The 19,589-nt window shown below is 50.1% G+C and overlaps 1 protein-coding gene across 1 annotated transcript in view; it reads right to left on the reverse strand.

Annotated features, from left to right (window-relative positions):
* SCARA3 (scavenger receptor class A member 3) overlaps positions 1-16,689 on the reverse strand; it is a 49,346-nt gene extending 32,657 nt beyond the window's left edge. The window contains exon 1 of the mRNA XM_038573746.1: positions 16,566-16,689. Coding sequence (XP_038429674.1) covers positions 16,566-16,572 — 7 coding nt within the window. The 5' untranslated portion in view covers positions 16,573-16,689. The remainder of the gene's footprint in view (positions 1-16,565) is intronic.
* Positions 16,690-19,589: the final 2,900 nt, after the last annotated feature.

A 19,589-nucleotide genomic window follows, 5' to 3' on the forward strand; every position in this document is an offset into this window, starting at 1 on the left:
TGACCATTTGTTTCTGCTAAAGTACCTGGTTGGCCATGAACTTCCTAGTCTGGATAATTACTGTGTTGTTCATGATGGTGGCTGAGCTTAAAGCAGCCAGGGGAGGAAAGGGAAGAGCTCTTTCTTAACAGTAGTGCTGGAGTTGGGAAATCAGCCCTTTGCAATCAGTATACTAAAGATCAAATCAGGCAAGAACCATCACCAGATACCACCTTTAGGGAAAATTGTGATGAAGAGCAATATATATGCATGGTCTTAAAGTGTCTTCTTATAGAAGACTTATTAGTTATGAGGGAGGGGGAACCTCAGGAATTATTATTGGGGAAATGAGACAACACCTTGACCAGGTGATCAAAATTAACATCACCTAAGAGGGACAGATTTACACTGTGTGCCTTCAGATGTGACAGCCAGAGCAGCACACAACTTATTGGCCAAGAACGCATAACCCCAATCCACTCACCAGGAAACAGGAGAAAAACACAAACTGAGGATCATCACATTAAAAAAAGTTATGTGGGAGGGGGTTGTATTTTTCAAAAGTATCAGTCATAACAGACAATAAACGTGAAAGAGACAGGACAACTAAATGCAATCCTTGACATTAGACTGGATCCTGTGCTGGAGGAAAAGGAAATGTGCAGAGGATAGTGTCAGTCAACTGAGAACACTGGAATCCATATACTGTAGGTTAGATAAAGTATCAAGGCAAATTCACGAAATTTACAACTGTTCTCTGACATATTCCTATTTTTAGGAAATCCGCACTGAATATTTAGCAGGGCCATGAGGTATGTGCTTCAGAAAAAATTATGCTCGCCTATGTATGTGCGCATGTGTGTATGGATACTTCATTGAAAATCTTTGTGCATACAATGTGATGCACATGTAGGATTTTCTCAAGATAATCTCCTAAGAGTGAACTGACTGGATCAGATTGTAAGGATATTTTATTTTGTTTTTAAAGATTTTATTTATTTATTCATGAGAGACACACAGAGAGAGGCAGAGACATAGGCAGAGGGAGAAGCGGGGAACCCGATGCAGGACTTGATCCCAGGATCCCGGGATCATGACCTCAACCAAAGGCGGACGCTCAACCACTGAGCCACCCAGGTGCCCCTGTAAGGACATTTTAATGCCCTGGAAACAAATGAACGAACTGCCATCTGGAAAGGGCACGCAAATTACACTCCTACCCATATAGCGTATGATAGACACTGACATACTAGTTCCTCCCCAGTGAGTCTTAGCATAAAAATAAATGTTTTTACCAGTTTAACTCAAAGCCTCTCCATGTTTTGTTTTGCACAATTAAAAGTTATTAGGAGGCTGACCATTATCAAGTGCTTTCTAGCCATTCTTTTCCATGCATTGTCTATATTTAGCCTTTGCCCATTTTTCTGTTGAGCTGTGGATTTTGTGTGTGTGAGAGGCTTACTTAAGAACATAACTTTTTATCACCTGTCTTGCCGATATTTCAATATATTTCTTTCTAAAACTGTTAAAGCTTGTGTGTGCACAGCTCTCAGGCCACCACAGTGCCTTCCAGGGGGAAGGGAAAGACCGGGGAGCTGTTGAAGGGCATTCACATTGTACCCCTTGATTAAACAGTAGAATCCTGAGGAGTCTGTCTGTATTCAGGACTCTTCTTCCAGAGGGGATTTCTGTGACTTTTGCCAGGTGCCAGGGGAGCTACCAATTTGGGACCACTGCAGTTTGAGTTATTAAACTGGATTGTCCAAGTATGCACACTGAATATATAAACTGGACTTCCGGCCCACATGAGGGCAAGCCTCTACTTACCTGGCACAGTCTTTTCCACCCTCTGGACTCTCTGGAGACATCCAGTTTCCTAGTCAGCTCTCTGGCAGGGGGATTCCCATCACCACTTCCCATCCTGTCCCTGCCCTTTTTCCAAGGAGTAGACTAGTGGGGGTGTGCTTCAAAATCTTTAACCAGAGGTATGGATATTGACCAATCAGTAGGAAGACTGACCAATCAGAAAAGACTGGGACCAAACAAACAGATAGAAAGGCTGTCCCAGGGTTTCACAGGGTGACACAGGGTGACAGGCTTTACGGTGAAGGTCTTCCAGCCAGCTGCCCCCCCCGCCCCCCGCCCCGTAAGACTTCAGGTTCCTGACATCCGGCTTCTGTATTTGTTCACTCTTGGGTTTCAGCTCCTAATCTGAATTTTTTTTCTTGGTCTTCAGAAACTTCCTCAGTTTTCTTCCAACTTTAGCTATGCATTTAGCAGTTCACTTGTTGTTTACTATATAAACTTCATAATCCAAGAATATTTTAAGCTGGGAACACTAGAAGTAGAAGCTTGAAGTTTTTGTTTTTCTTTCTTCCCTTTTTTGATGCGATAAAAATTTGGGTCTTGCCTTATGGCCATCTTCACCACAACCCTATACGCTTCACAGTCTAAAATATCACTTGGGGAATGCCTGAGTGACTCAGCTGTTGAGCATCTGCCTTGGGCTCAGGGCACAATCCCAGGGTCCTGCAGGGAGCCTGCTTCTCCCTCTGCCTCTCTCTCCGTGTCTCTCATGAATAAATAAAATCTTTAAAAAATATATAATTTCCATGGACAAAAAGAGGAAAAGTTTCAGAAAAGTTAAGAATGTTGCTTCACAGCACACAGAATATGTGGTGAAGCAGAGATCTGAACTCAGGAATCTTTTTTCTGTCATACCTACTGCCTCCTTGGAGTAACGAGCAAAGGTCCCATAAGTGCCAAGAAATCTGGCCTCTGCATCAAGGCAAATGGGTAGAAGTGAAGGCGGCTGGTGCCGACAGAACATGTGATGGGGGCTCGGAGGCTCTGGCAGTGACCTGGAAGCAGCTGGAGTGGTTCCAAGACCTCATTTCCCAAACCCTGTGCAGTTGTGACCACTGGTCAAGATGGGAGCCAGAAGGCAGAGTGGGCAAGGACACTGGGTAAGTGGAGGCACCCGGAATGGGCTCAGGAAGGGAGGGACTGAGGGGGACCCCAAATTAAAGATGCCACCAATCATTGCCATGAATGCCTTCTGCTGTCGTCTAGGTCACGGCTTATATGCCACTTCTTCAGTGGCCTTCCTTGAGCTCCCAAACTGGACCATCCCCTTGTTATATATACTTCAGCATGGGCTGTGTCCTCCCATTGTAGAAGGCACTATACCTTTCATTATTCAGTAGCTCTCTCCCCCAGTGTTTAAGATCTCAGGGCAGGGAATGTGTCTGTCTTGTTCTCTGTTTTATCCAAACACCCTAGAGCGGCGGGTGGCCGTGAGTAATGCTCAACAAACACAATTTTAAAGGAATCTATGGGGACACGTGGGTGGCTCAGCGGTTGAGCATCTGCCTTCGGCTCAGGTCGTGATCCTGGAGTTCTGGGATCGAGTCCCACATCGGGCTTCCTGCAAGGAGCCTGTTTCTCCCTCTATTTCTCTGCCTCTGTGTGTCTCTCATGAATAAATAATAAATCAATATTTAAAGGAGTCTATGAATGATTTTACATTACATTTTTAAGTCCATAGTTGCACGTGGAATCGCCGGGGAGATTGGTCAAGACACCAAAGTTAGTGTCCCACTCTCAAAGTTAATTTGGGGGAGGGTGGAAAGCTGGGATCATATCCATTAGTGCATTTGGTCCTTATGACTAGCCTGAGAGATAAACAGGGTGGGAAGCCACTCTTCCCATTTTATGGGTGAGGAAGCAGAATTGGGGGTGGCCAACAAGTCACAAAGCCAGCCAGTGGCAAAACCTCCTGAATCCTGGCTGATTTCCTCTCTGCAATAAAGGACTCGAGGTAGCCTCTCTCTGATAGAGCAAGTGTGTTCTCAGGTGTGTGTGCACGAGTGTGTGTGTGTCTGCTCGCCCTGCAGGGGGTGGGTATGGTGGCAGAAGGAGGGCTGACATGGCAGGTACCACTGATTCCCTCATAAAAAACCTAAGAAATCTATCTTTCCAGCCCTGCTTTGTGTCTCAGGCTGCCATCCTGTCATCAATCTGCCAACAGTTTACGAGGGGGGTCACCAGGATTGCCATCCTGCTGCCATAAATGTAGGTCTCAGATGAGGCAGGCTCGGATCCCGTCTGGCCAAAACCTCACCCTAACCAGCCAACCTGTCTCAGCCCCGGATGATCTCAGCCAGAACCACGCTGTGCGCTGTCGGGTTTACCGCCGCCGTGGTCCCCAGGGGAGGTATTCCTTCCATTCTTTGGAGCAGAAATGGCTTCTAGGTCTTCCTGCCCCTGTTTCTCATTTCTCTCCACCCCTTGATGATGCTTCCCTACCCTCCCTTGTGACGAGGCCTCCTCCCTGTTCTGGCTCCAGGGCCAATTTCATCACTTCGCTGTTTATAGCCTCTGCAAGGGATCTGGGAGGACTTCAATCAAGCAAGGCTGACACTGACCTTCCGCAAACATACCCCCCCCCAAAAAAAAGCACACAGCTTTGTCATAGCTTGCCTCTCCCATTGAGGGCCCCTCAAAATTGGCCATCGTCAGCACGTGGGAATGAAGAAAGACCCCCATTCTGGTACTTTGCAGCCCATGGGCAGGGAAATGATAGTTGCCAGGACAGAACTTGGCTCTCTGTAGACAAGGGGTTCACAAGTATTTGGCGCTGTTCCCTCTGTTGACATCGCAGCTCCATAATTCACGCCCTCTCTGATCCCCAAAGGGGTCTCCTCCTTTTTCTAAGCCTTTGGACTTCCTGTTCTCCAGCACTGGGCCTGCAGGCCGGGGGACCGCTAATTTACCTACATCCGGAATGCTCTAGCGACTCTCCACTTCAGCCTTGTTCATCTTAATGAGGACATAATCCAAAGCATTTGGGAGGCTTTTATAAGCCAAGCCCTTTGCAAACACCGGCTCATTATATTCACATTACACCAAGATTGTTCCGGTCGGGGACAGAGGAAGAAACAGAGGGGAAGCACCGAGAAAAGTTTGGCTTGGGGATACAGAGGCTATGATTGATCAGAGGATGATTGATTAGACAGGAGTCTGTACTCCTTCCTTGCACAGAGGCCAAGTGGGGTGGAGAGAGACAGAAGATGAATTTTCTTCCCCCTCTTCGTCTCCCCTGCCTTCTGCTGTGATCTGACTTAGTGCTGGGTACGCCGGCTTTCTAAAGTGTTTTCAGAGTCAGGGAGGGTGGGAGGAACTTGCAGGTCACAGAGCCCATCTGTCATGGTACAAAGGCTTGGAGAGGTGAAATGACCTGCCAGCTTGTTAGTGGTTCCTGCATGTCCAGGGAGCTGAAGGAAGATCCAAACACACATACAGAATGCTTGCAGGCTGGCCTATGCCCAGCTCAGACAAGCCACAGAGCTGGGATAAGCCTTCTATATCCAGGCCTGATGTCTGTTTACATCTCCTTGAGGTCTGAAATCTTCCTCCAGCCTCAGCCAGCACAGGGCTGATCGCATAGTGGGTGTTCAAAAAAAGATGGGTTTGCTGACCGTTTTTGAGAAGGCCTGCATCCCTAGTTAATTCTTAACTTCTGCTGTTTCAATTAAGAGCTCATTTTTATTAAAAAAAATAATAATAAAGATTAATGACTTTGAATATGGTTTAAATTTGGTTTATTCTTAGTTCTCCATGTCTAGGGGGTTTTGGGGAGTGCTAATGCATTGAGGATGCAAAGGCTTAAAGCAGCAGGCTTAAAGCAGCAGAGGCTTAGCATTAACATCCGGGGCCTAACGTTTGAATTGAGAAGGAATGAAGGGGGAGGGTGCAGCAGAATGTAGGGTCTGTTTCCCCTCCCTTTCCCAGAACTAGAACAAGGGATATGATATTCCTCTTCTAAAGCTAAAAGGCCTCTTTTTAGGGAAGGTTGGGGGAGTATTCTTTTTTCCAGTGGAGTCCCAATTAATTACTTTAGAATACCATCAGCATTTTACCACCCTCTAAAATAAGGCCCTGGCTCTTCCCTGTGTCATACATAAGTTACCCATGAAACTGAGGACTTCTGGCATGCTGAAGATTGAAGGAACCGGAGTGTCAAACGTCATGGACTGCCAGGTGTCTGCAATGGCTCAAGAAGAGGGCATGTTGCAGGCCATGGGTATCTGAAGGGAGGCTAAGTTTCCAGAAAGGGAAACAGGCTCTGAGGCCTTCTATCTCTTTTTCTTTCCTTTTCCCATCTTCCTGACTCCAAGATCAACTGTGACAAGAGGGGGTGGGCTTCAGAAAGGACATTGAAGAAGACATGGTAATGCCAGGACTATAAATAAGTCTTTGGGAAGGCCACTCTCTCAGGACAAACTTGGGACAGTGTCAACAAGCTGTCCCAGTTAGCAAACATCTAAACCAATTTCTGCTTCCCCTGTTCCAGAGGCCTCAAGGGATTACAGCTGTCACGAGGGAATATCCGGGTTGCAGTAATAAAGAAGCCAGACCCAAGAATAACTCACCAAAGGCACAGCCAGGCTCTCTACTCTTCATCTAGTGATCTCTACAGAAATTGCAGGCAGTGTGCTTAAAACAAATTAACCAACTAACAAAAAATCCAGCAGCCTTTGAAGGCCAGTGCTGCAAGCTCAGACTCACAAAATAGGGGCACCCACCAAAGATTTGAAAGAGCTTCTGTTCCTCTCATACCTGAGGTCGTAACAGCTGACTCAAATATCAGGACAGCCCCAAGAGAAACCACATGTTTTTAGCCTCTGCTCCCACAGAGCCACGTAGAAAATGCGATGGAAGGTGCACGTCTTGGCACATTGCTCGGCGTGACTGCTGACTCTGTTGGGGTTGAGCTCGGTTCACTCCTCCCTGGAGGTGAAAAACAGCTGGGACCTGTGAACCAACTGCTAACTCGCCTGTGGTTGCCGACTCCGGCTTTCTTTTGGTTGACCAAAAATATGAAGTTAATTTACTCCCTCAGCCTTTCTGGGACAGCAATCTTCCGTCAGAGTCAGCAAGGGGGAGAGATTCGAGGAACTGAATAAAAGGTCTTTCTTTGGGAACTTCAAGGAACATATTTTGATGATTATCTTCTACGGAGTTCACAGAGTGGGTTTTCAAAACAGCCAATTGGGTCGGTAAAAATAAAGATTTCAGAGTCTTCTCAGGAGCCAATGCTATATTTAAAGTTGCAGCATAGCTATAGTTTAAGGTTGGAGAATGCTATAATTAAGGTTGCAAGATTGTTTTCATTAGAGCCCTTCCGCCATTAACCCCCTCCCCACACGCTTCCTGTGGATGCATCTCTATTCCGGTGGGAATCTGTCTGCCCCACTCTGCTCTAATGAATCTGGTCCTTCCCTTGCAGATTCTCCTGCTCATCAAGTTGTCATGATCCGATTCCCTGCAATAATCACCTCTTTTCTGCTATTTCCTTCCTAAAATCCCATCCGATGCTCTGGGACAAGTTTTTTCTCTCCTCCTATCACCTCTGTCTGAAACCTTGTAGCTGGCCCACAGCCTGTCTTTGCATTGTGGTCCTGGTCACCACACAGTGTGAGGGAAAACTCACACCCTTTATCCTAAGCCCTCTTTGTCCTCAGTGACTTTCCTCCCTTTTTCTGCCCTCTGTGTTTCCAACTGGAGCACTGAGCATCAGGGTGCTGCAATTCTTCATCAGACAGGATTTACCCACACTGTGCAGACTCCTGGCATTCTAAATGCCACCAGCAATCCCTGGTCACTGTGATAACTCCAAATGCCCATCCATTTCTAGATACCCCTTCAAGGGGTGGTGTAGCCTCCAGTTGAGAAGACAACACTGTCTATTCACTCCATGCCAACAGACCCAACCCTCCCCATCACATACACACTGGTCCTCCTCTGTGGAGGCAGAAACTCCTCTGCTCCCCTTGAACCCTAAAGTCCCATGGGAATGGGGGAGGAGTGGGAATCACCAGTTGCTCCATCTTCTCTGTTGTCATTTCTGGATCTTCAAACCCTTCATTCTCCCTGTGTTTCACCACCTGAGGTCCTTGCTCTCTCTCTGTCTCTCTCTCTCTCTCGTGGGGACTCTCTTCCCTTCTCTCAGCTTCGGGTGCAAAAGAGAGGGCATACCATCTACTCACAGAAACCAACGAAGTGATAATGACAAGTACCTGGCACATGGTAAATACTTGATAAATGGTAGTTGTTGTCATCTTCCTTGGGATTTTTTTCTGATCCTACTTGAATTGCTACTATCATTTATTATCCTTTCCTGGTGCCCTCATGCTCAGGACCAATTTCCAACTTTCAAGAAATCTATTTTTCAGGGTGCCTGAGTGGTTCAGTTGGTTAAGCATCTGACTTGATTTTGGCTCAGGTCATGATCTCAGGGTTGTGAGACTGAACCCTGTGTAGGGCTCTGTGCTGGGGATGGAGCCTGCTTGGGATTCTCTCTCTTCCTCTCCCTATGCCTCCCTCCCAATCTCTCTCTAAAAGAGAGAGAGAGAGAGAGAGAGAGAGAGAGAGATTAAATCCATTTCTCAAACTATGCCCTATGAAACACTAATTCCAAAATATTCTTTGTGAAAAAAAGTTCTTCGATCAAGTAAGTCTAGAAAATGCTGCATACTCTATACCATCTTAAAACTCATATTAACATAGTGAAGATTTTGACAAGTTCTGAAAAATAAAAAACCCACTCCATTCTGTGTTTAATTTTATGTTCCTCAAACATTTGATCATAGAACTTCCTGCCATTCTTGAAAAAAAAAAAAAAAAGATATATTGAATCCCATGGAACTAGTATACAGAGGTGCACCTAGTTTGAGGATCACTGTTCCAGATAAGTACATTGCCTGGACTGGGTTATTTTTTTTATCCTGTACTCCTGCCATCATCTTTAATGGAGGGAACATCTGTTAACGGTCCACTGGTTCTCTAGACCTCAGGCTGGCTCCTAGACCTGGGATCTATCTCTTCTTCACTGCAGCCACAGCTTAGCCTGTGAGCCTTCTGGAACAGAAGGCTTCCTGTGGTTTCATCTGCAGGATCTCAAGGACCTCTCCCACTGCTCACCCCCACTCCCTGCTGCACTAAGCCTTTGCATGCCTTACTCTATCCTGCCTTTAGTCTGGTCCCCCGTGATAAGCTTCAGCTTGCTGGAGCTATTAGCTTTACCTTCTGGAAACTTGTGCCCTTCACCCACTCAGCCTGTTTTCTCTGCACTGCACTGGGGAAACCCAGCCTGGGGTGGGGGCACATCAGAGAGCAGTGTGCATTTGTCTTCAGTTCAGTTCTGCCACCTGGATCCTTGCTTGCTACTCCTCCTCTTCTCAGCTTACTAATTTCCAAAGATGAGCTCACTTCCTCCTTTTCTGAAAAGATCAAAATTCTTCACCTTCCTCAAACTCTCTCCAGGTGTTACACCCCAAACCCAGTGGGAACGAAGGACCTGCTTGTGCATTTGGAGCAGTGTGGCATCCCATTTTCAAACTTCAAATGGGCATGCCCTTTGATTCTCCAAACCCCCTTCTAGTTTTTTTCCGCAGGGGATACTTAAACAATGAGGCAAAGATCGATGCATGCTATGACAAACGCAAGGAAAAATGTAAAGAACTCAGATGCCCAATCCCTCAATGAGGAATGGGTTAAATAAATTACTATAAAGTTGTATATGGAACATTTTGCGACCATTTAAAAAATAATGCAGGTCTATATTTTCCCCAGGGAAGATACCTATATTTTATTATTGAATTTTAAAAGTACATATGCAGAATAACATGGAAAGTATAATCTTATCCATATGAAAAAAAATCTGTGTGCAAATATACACAGAAAGATTTCTGGAAGAACGCTCATCCTAATCTTGTCAATGATCTCTGAGGAGTAGGAGTTCATGTAAGTACTTTTTTTAAAAAAGGTTTTATTTATTTATTCGAGAGAGAGAGAGAGAGAGAGAGAGGCAGGCAGAGGCAGGCTCCATGCAGGGAGCCCGACGTGGGACTTGATCCCTGGTCTCTAGGATCATGCCCTGGGCTGAAGGTGGCACTAAACTGCTGAGCCACCCAGGGATCCCCGTAAGTACTTTTTTCCCCCCTCCCTCTTCTGAACTTTTCAAAAAATTTTTATAATGTGGATGTTATAAAAAGATTAAATGCAACAAGTCTATGCCTGTATATGTCGGTTCTTCCCTTTCTTTGGGTACAAGATCCTTTCTTCTTTCACAGGCAAAGCTTTCCCAAGCTCCCTCCTTCCTCACCACATGCCCGTTTCCTCCTCTCTCCTCTCCCTCTCCCTTCCAATGAGCCACCACCTCGAAAACCCCTTCGGGCCTGCCCCGCTTCTTACCGTCACTACTCAGCGGTCCCTTTTGCTGAAACTTTCCTAATGCGAGGCCTCCCTGCACCTTTGCTTCAGATCTACCCATTGCCCTCAGCCCGTGTGACCTGGCTTTCTCCAATTGATGAACTCTGCTGATGAACAGTCAACACTGTTGACCACTTCTTCCTTCTTGCAACTTTCTCCTCTCAGTTTCTGTGACATGAAAACCAGCACAGTTCCCTGCCTGGGTCCCTTACCACTCCTGGCTCTCCCACAAGTCATTTTCTTCCTCCCATTTTCTAAAAGGAGAAATTTTAATTTTCCAATGTGCACTCAAGTCATTAGGGCACATCTCTGGGGAGAGGCAGCAACAGGCCATCTACTGACAAACCCTTCCAGGGCCTCTCCAAAGTCAACAGGACACAACTGGAAGTCCTTGGCACCGCTCTCAAGGCCTCTGGGTCCAGTGGCTCCCCAAGTCTCTGAACCAACTCTCCACTGCAGGCCAATCTCACTACCCATAACTGGTTACCTGTGACAGAAATCCGACTTTCCCCAACACTACTTCCTGCCCCTCCTGACAATCCCCTGAGTGACCTGATCCAAGTTTTGCTCAGCCTTCAACTCCTCCTGAAAGCCTCTCCAAACTGCCCCAACCTGTAATGCTCTTTACCCCAAATCTACCGTACGGACCATTCATTTGTTCTGTTCCTTCATCTCCCTTTGTGATGTGATTTTCTTCTTAAGTGTGTACGTCTTGTCTGCCTGAGGGCAGAAACCATCAAAGTGTGTGGCAACATCCCAGGATAACCAATACCTTAGCTTAGGTTCAGGTGGATGTGACGGTGTCTCATCTGAGCCTTGAAGGAGGCATCCACAGGTCTCTATTGACAGGTGTTCGGGACACTGTCAGAAATATGCGTCTGGAGCCCAGAGGAATAAACCTGGTATCATCAGCCTCTCCCCACATGTCAAATCCACAAGACTGGGTAAGACTGTTCAAGGATGGGGGCTTCCTAAGAACTAGAGGCTCCACAGATAACAGATTCATCCAGAAGAGGAGCAGCTAAAGAAGAGACAGGAAAAGAACCAACACAACCCCGAATGGCCTCCTTGGGGTCTCTCTCACGACACACTTTAAGTCTTTTTTGAATGATTTGGGCACACATCTGGAGCGTACTAGCAAAGGGCAATCACCTTGAGGGAAAGGATGTTGAGCTCTTCTTTGCATCTTTCTTGGCCCTTAGGCACCAACCAACAACCGAGCCCTGACATTTGGCAGTTGGTCAGTAAATGTTAAATAGAAGCATGAGTCTTTATTGAATACCTACATTAGGTTCTGGGGATACCATGGTGTTACTCTTGCCTTTAAGGATTTCAGCCCAGTGGAGGACTCAGATTTACTCACTTGCAAATGTAGGGGATACCTCCAAGGTGCCAGGCACCGTGAGAGAGTGAGGCAATGAAAAGGGAGATAGGGTCACCATATTTATGGACCTCACATTCTAACACTACCCTGTGGGCTTATTCTGAGAGAAAAATAGATATAGACCAATAGATCGATGGATGGATAGATAAAAATATAAATATAGATATATAAACCCTCCATATAGAGTGGAATATTACACAGCCATAAAAAGGAGGAGATCGTGCCACCTGCAACCTAGGGGGTATCATGCTAAGTGAAATAAGTCAGCCTAAGAAAGACAAATACCATATGATCTCACTTATAAGTGGAATCTGGAAAAAAAAACAACCTAATAAACAGAGAGCAGAATCAGAGCTATAAATATAGAGAACAAACAGATGGTTGCCAGAAGGGAGGTGGGTGGGGGGGATTGGCAAAATAGGCGAAGGGGAGTAGGAGATACAGGTTTTCAGTAATGGAATGAATAAGTCAGCATATAAGGCACAGCAGAAGGAATACAGTCAATGACACTCTAACAGGGTTGTATGTGATAGATGGGAGCTACACTTGGGGTGAGCACAGCGTAATATATAAATTTGTGCAATGTTGTACACCTGAAACCAATGCAACATTGTGTGTCAACTCTACTCAAATAGAAAAAAATAAATACATGTGCCCTCTCAGAAGGAAAGACAACAGAGTAGAATGTTAGAGCTGGGAAGAACATCAAAGCTGGCCCAGTCTACTTGCAGATGAGGAGGCCCAGAGACTACCAATGACTTCATCAGAGTTACTAGGTTATAAAGCTGGTGGGTGATAGGGCCAGCTCTCACCTTGGACTTCAGTGCTCACAACACACACACACACACACACGCACACGCACACACACACATCTGCTAAATTAAACATAATCAAACATGGGCAGTGTATATATACGAGTGATGAGTGGCACAGTTCGTCCTGCTGCAGTACCTGCCAGTCCTCACACCCTCACAGCTGCCTGTCCTTCAAGAAAACTGCTAAGCTATTCCAGCAAACAATTCTAACGGAGAAGCAGAATTCTTTTTTCTCTCAAATTTAGCTTTGGAATTTAGCTCGGTTATTAAAATTACCCCAGATGGATGGCACCGTGAGTGCGGTGTGTGTTTGTGTCTGAGGGTTTGGAGCTAATCTCTATCATCTGAGCCCTCGGGTCCACCAAACTGATCTGTTTAGTGGCTCTCTGCACCCTGCCACCTTAGCTCCTTTTCTTTTAGACTCAGGCTCCTTCTTGCACCTAAGGTCTGGGGATGGGGGTGGGCTTTCCAAGGGGACCCAGTCTGCCCACTCATTGAGTGGATGATCTCCTCGGCCAAGCTGTGGGTGGTAGATTTTCCTGGAATCACATTGCTGTATCCTGCAGCCCTTTTTCTCCCTGTCCGCCCTTTGTCCATGGGATGTGGGCACTGGTCTCTGATTCTGCAGGGAGGGGCTGTTCCTCCCACGCTTGGGGAACAGGGGGGTGTGGCTCTGCCCTGTATGTGGCAACTGAGGACAAGTCTCTCAGGGGCAAAGAGTCGCTCGTGCTGTGGGCCTGCTTCCAACCATCTCTCCACTGAGTCCCTTCCGCTCCCCAAGTGGTACTCAGGCTCCAAGTTCCTGGGCTGAGTCACACTGCATCAGAGCAGGATGGGCCTCAGGGACCACCCAGGAGAAGAATAAGGCTCAGAGAGGGAAACGCTTTGGCCAGAGCCTCACGTGGGGCCAGGAATAGACTGACTCTCAAATCACAGTGAACCAGGCTGCTTCTAAAGGTGTTGGGGTGGGGGGCGCTCATACACCTGGGAGGGATCCCACCGCAGGACCCTCACATCACAGGTGTGTAAACAATCCCACAGGTGACTGTTAATGGCTCAGCCAAGCCAGTGGGCAGCTCCAAGATGGGCCATCACCAAGGGGCTGGTGACAGCTGTGTGTACCCCTCAAGTATGAGAAGGGCCACACCTGGGGCTAGGTACCAGCCTGCATCAAAAGATGTGGCTGCCTGGGAGGCCCGGCCAGAGACAGGCAGGCAGGCAGGAGGGGCTCTGGGGTGGAAACAGTTTGGCTGGCAGAGCAGGTCCTGGCGTCCGGCCACCGGTGGCGGTGCTCCTCAGCAAATGCGTTTTCTTGCCTAAGTACCGTCCCCACGAACACCCCTCTCCCCCACCAAGCATAACATCACCATGTTTTGCTTTGAGGGGGGATAGTGAATCTTTGCCAACAGATGTAATTCTCAGATTGAATGTGGGGCCTTTGGAGGAGGGTTTGAAGCCAGTTCCCCTTGGGGACGGGCCAGTCTGGAAGGGCCGCCCTGCTTTGCTGGGCACTTTACTTTTTCCATGTGGGTGAAAAAAAAAATCCTGATTCTTCATAGTCCACAGATCCAAAGGCCAAATATTTGCTGTCTGCCCTGCTTTTTCCATCTCAGGTAGAGATGGTAGCTCTTCCTGGCTCCTGGGGGACTGGGGTGGGAGGGGGAGGGGAAGGATGAGGGAAGACCCTATAGGGAGGCATCCTTGTCTCCCCCCCACACCCCCCGCTGCAGCTTTGCAGCCCATGCCCCTGGGATGTTTTTTTTTTTTTTTTTTTTTTTTTTTTGCCCCTGGGATGTTATGGGGGATCACAGAAGGTTTCCTGGAGACTGGAGGAAAAATACATGAGAGCTGCCCCCAAGGCCCCAGTGAACAGGAATTTGGCCCCACATGGTGGTGAGGCTGTTGGTTGAAAACTGGGAAAAGGAGGTGAGAGGGGCAGAGCTTGGGAACCCAAGGAGGGAGCCCACAGACTTCCAGCCAGCAGGCCGGGAGGACCCAGAGACCTGCTGCCACGGTATGGCCCGTCCTCCTCCAAATGTTCATCCACACCAGCTTGTTCCTCTTCCACTCAGAGGAATGGAATTGCCTCGATGAGTTTCAAAAAGGCAGGTCATGTGCTCCTAACTCCTTCCTCTATGGGAGCAGGATGTTTCCTCCATTTGGGAGGACTCCTGTCCTGCTTCTCTTCACGGCACTAGATTTTCTCTTACAGGGTTTGTCAGGAATGTTGGTGGAGCCAAACCACTCTGAGTATGTGGAGCATCTTACCATCATCATTAAGGCCCCTGTGGTGAGATGCGGTCTAAGACCCTTCCGGAGGCTTCTGGGTAATGACCTGCCCCCCAGCGGGCTAACGGGGGTGGGTACAGCACCATAGATGTGGTAGCTGAAAGCAGGAGCTTGGTGGGTGCGGTTCCTCTCTGCAGCCAAGGGAACTCCCTGGGGTTGATTATAACTTGCTTGCCTCATCCTGGTCAGCCCAAGACATGGCGAGGCCATTGGGAGACACAAACAGAGGGGCCAGAGGGAAGGAAGCACTAGAGAGGCAGGGGTATGTTAGCCAGGGCTCTGGTCTGGAGGTCAGGCCCCTGGGCTCTGGTCCCCCTGACTAACTGTGACTTTTGAGCAAGTCCCTTCTCCTATCCACAGGACCAGCAACATCATCTGTAGAGCCCAGCGCAAAATGAAGGCATGAGGGGACCTTGTTTAAAAGTTATTAAGAATTTCAAGACCCGGGATCCCTGGGTGGCGCAGCGGTTTGGCGCCTGCCTTTGGCCCAGGGCATGATCCTGGAGACCCGGGATCGAATCCCACGTCAGGCTCCCGGTGCATGGAGCCTGCTTCTCCCTCTGCCTGTGTCTCTGCCTCTCTCTCTCTCTCTGTGTGTGTGACTATCATAAATAAAAAATGAAAAAAAAAATTAAAATAAATAAAAAAAGAATTTCAAGACCTTAAACCTCGTATGAGGCCTTCCGAGTGTGGGGACCTATGGGGATGTACAGGTTCGCAGACCTGTGAAGCTGCTCCTCTACCTGTTTGGGCCTCAGTTTCTTCAACTATACAACATGGAGGCTGGTTCAGTCATGAGCCCCTTCTGTGTAAAACACAAACAGAGCTGCTTCTTCAGTATAGTTTAGAGCCCTATAGATGATCTCAAAGGTCTTATTCAGTCCACACATTCACTGAGTCAGAAAGAAGCGGGGGAGGTTCTCACTGCCGGGAGCACGAGCACCTGCCAGAGGTGTTAGGGAAATATTTAAAGCAAATATTTAAAGCACGGGACAGAGCATTAAAATCCTAAAAGGTTCCCTATCCCATAGGATGATTCCAATGTCAGAAAATGAGTGTGAAGACAAAGTATGCTTTCTCCCCAGGCCTTGAGAAAGCCAGGCCCAGATAGGAACACTTGAGACCAAGTCCTGCTCCTGTGTCCATCCATCCCCGGGACCTGGCTGCAAGGGCCACCGTGGGGATGACCCTCTGCCCTGCCGAGAGCTCAGACCCGGACCACTGGCCTTCCCCAGCTGCCGAGTCCCTGGGAGGTCAGAGGGCAGGTCGGAGAGTCCAGAGGTCCCAAAGGGCAGGGTCTGGGCTGAGGGGCTTGGACACAACGAGTCTCTCCTGAGGACGGGGCTGCAGCTCTTGGAGGAGAATCCTAGGCCTGGAGCCTGGTGGGAGGCTGGGTGGAGGCTGCAGGAGCCTCGGAGGTGGGTCCCCTGGATGGAGATTTAACACTGCCCGACGGTGGGGCTGGTGACATCTTTCCGCGCCCCCCACCCCTCCGGTTCAAGCGATCAGAAACTTGTCCGGAATTTGTAACTGTTCTTTAGGGATAGAGTGAGAAGAGGACTGTGAAGGGGGCTGCGTGTGAACTCTCCCCCCACCTCCCGTCCCCCCGCTGGAGACCTGGGGCTCCCTCCCAACTCCTACTTGGGCAGGAGGATCAGAGCCCCCCCCCGCCCCCCCAGAGCCCGGAGCTCGACCCTCCGCAGCCCGCCAGCCGGAGAGGCGCCCGCCGCGCCCGGGCGGAGGCGGGGGGCGCGGGGGCCGGGCGGGGTCACCGGGGGCGCGGGGGGGGGGGCGCCTCGGCCTCCGGCGCGCGCGGGGCTTACCTTTCATGGTGCCTCCTGCGGGGCCCCGGGAGCGCCCCGGGGCGGCGGCTCGAGCTGCAGAGAGGCGGGTGAAGCCCGCAGCTCCTCGGCCCGCGCCCGCCCGCCGCCCTACGCGCCGCCCGCTGGAGCGCCCGGCTGCGGAGGCGGCGCGCCGAGGGGAGGGTCCGCGGGGTCGCAGCCGGGGGGCGCGGGGCCGCCCATCCCGCCGCCCTCCCGCCGCCCGCGCGCTTCCCGCTGGAGGCCGGCGAGGTCTGCGGCCGCCCCGCGCCCCGCGCCCCGCGCCCCGCCCCGCCCCGCCTCCCCCCTGCCCGGCGCGCTCCCTCCCTCCCTCCCTCCCTCCCTCCCTGCGCGCCACTCCCCGGGCCCCGGCCCAGACCCACTTCCTCGGGAGTTTCAAAACTGCCGCCGCCGGGCCTCTTGGTGCCGCCGCGGGTCCCCGGCCCCCCGCCCCGCGGCCGCGGCGCCCCGGGGAGCGCGCGGGGGACCCTCCTCCCGAGCCGCCCTCGGCCCCCGGGGCCGCTCGCCTCGTGGCCGGGCTGGGCCGGGCTGGGCCGGGCTGGGCCGGGCTGCGGGGTGGGGGGAGCGGGTCTCAGCCCCGGGCGGTCCCCGCGCCCGTCTCGGGGCAGAGGACGCTCAGGGTCCCGGTGCCTGCCAGTCGCCCCGGTCCGGTCCGGGAAGGCCCGCAAGGTTGGGCGCCCCGGCTCCGCCGCGCCGGGTGGGGACTCCCCTCCCAGCCTCCGTGTCTTCTCCACGAGGGCGTTGGGCCCCGGGCGCGCGCACACACACACACACACACACACACACACACACACACACACGCAATTTGGTGATTTTGCTCGTGGTGGAGGGACCTCTGGTGCAAACAGTAACACGGGAGGGAAAGTGACCTCCGTCAAGCAAGGAGCTGTGGCTGGCGTCAGAGGCCCTCCTCCCGGCTCCTGGCTCCTCACATGTCAGTCTCCGTTAATGGAACATTTCCTGCCAACCTTCCATGTGCCAGCTTCTGCCCCAAACTCTGGGGGTGGGAGGAACACTTCACACCAGCCCTTGCTCCAGGAGGTGGCATCTGGCGAGGAAAGCCAACACTCAAACAAGTGATGGTGCTAGGTGTGATACATGCTACAACGCGATAGTGCAAGGAGAGAGGGGACCCCAGGGTGGGGGCAACCCCGCCTGGCCCTTTCCCACATCTCCACACTCCCATGGCCACCTCTGTTTGCCTTTATTGTAAAGTAGGTAGGGCCAAAGCCGAGGAACCATCTTCTCAGCCAGGAGCTGAGAACGGGCCAAGACCCGCCACCCTGCACAAATCCCCAGCCAGTTCCGCTGAGTGATGTGCGGCTCTCTCTGATCCGCTCCACCTGGCCTTGGCAAGTTTCCTTTGTAAAGCACATTCTCTCCATTCTCTCAAGACAGACTCACCATAACTTCTACAGAGGGAGCCAGGGCCCATGGTGCCCATTTTACAGATGCGGAGACTGAGGCTTGGAGAAGCCGCTGCCTGCCTGGCGGTAGTTCACAGTGTACTCCTCGAGTCTGGATTCCAAGGACACCTCAGCCTCCTGGGATGGTGGCGTGGACCTGGAGAGCTGCTTGGTAAACACCGGGAGGATATTCACATCAAAGGCATCTTAGCTAGGTGACCTGGGTGTTGATTTATTTAATCTTATGAGCAGCCTTATGAGACAAGCACACTTATTGTCCTCATCTTTTAGTGAAGGAAAGAAGAGATTAATAATGTGCTTCCTGTCACAGAGTGAGTAAATGGAGATCTTAGAACTTGAACTCAGGCAGGCTTAAATCCAGCATCTGTGTGCAGAGCTACAGCACACCACGCTGCCGCTCATCGAAGACACTCAAATACTTACTGATGGAAAGAACAAGCAAATGGCCTTTGGTTTTCTCTACGCTTGCTTTAGTCGGCTTGATCCAAGAAAGGGCCTATCCCTGATGTGAGGGAGGGCCCCCATGCCTGCCCCTTCGGATTTGGTGGGTCTATATACCCTGTGGTATTGCCATGATATGCAAATGCACCAACAAAGAAATGAAATAGGCCCGTGTCTGGCTGCAGATGAGCCCTGGGTGAGCAGATCCCAGCCCTGAAGAGGTTCAGAGGATGAACTCCAGTTCGGATCCAGTTCTGAAAGGATTCTCAGGAGAGGGAACCCAGCACGTTGGAGTGGAAGGAAAGAACTGGCATGAGTTGGCAGACAGTCAGGAGGAGTCAAAGCACCAAAATAGTTCAGAGGGAAGGCAGAAAGAGGAGGATAAACGATGATCACAGATCACAGATCAGGAAGGGAGGAGAGACTGGGGTTTCCTAGAGATTTCACCAGCCCTTGGGTGGAAGCCTTTAGCTTCAATTTCAGGCATTTTCTACCAATAGCCAGCGGGATAAACCCGGGGTCAACTGAACCAATCTCCTCCCTCTCTCCCATCCTGTTCCCTCCCCTGCCCGTCCCACTCTAAGAGCCCAGATGATGGGGGCTATCAGGATGGGGCTAAGGCTGGGACTTGGTCACAGAACCACAGACAGCACAGACAGGGTGGGGTGGGGTTGGGAGAAATGCTTCATACTGTTTATAACTTGAGCTGGGCGGGGGGTGGGGGGTGGCATTTTACTGACACATGAGCCATACTTCTGTTAAAAGCCAAAGGAAATTGCTATAGAGCAGAGATCACGTAGAGAGAAAAAACCAGAACCACTGGGGGTGGAGCCCTTTGTGTATTAATGAAGGCAGAAAGTCCCACCTCAGTTCTTGAGCAGTAGGTGATTTGCTCAGAGCAGAACTTCCCAGGGAGCTCCCCGGACTTGCTTATCTTTTCTACTTCAGGCACAGAATATCTCTCTTTCCTAAAGCCCAATTTCTCCCTCTGTGCCTTAGATCCTTTCCTCTCCTATCCTGTTCTTCTCTGGCCACTTTTCCTTCTTAGGTTGTAGCTTTAACTTGTATCCTCTTCAACCATTTTGTAGACTTAACACTGTATTACCCTGGGTTCTTCAAAGAAGCAGAACTAATAGCC

The sequence above is a fragment of the Canis lupus genome, chromosome 25, assembly GCF_011100685.1.
Source record: "Canis lupus familiaris isolate Mischka breed German Shepherd chromosome 25, alternate assembly UU_Cfam_GSD_1.0, whole genome shotgun sequence".
Taxonomy (NCBI): Eukaryota; Metazoa; Chordata; class Mammalia; order Carnivora; family Canidae; genus Canis; species Canis lupus.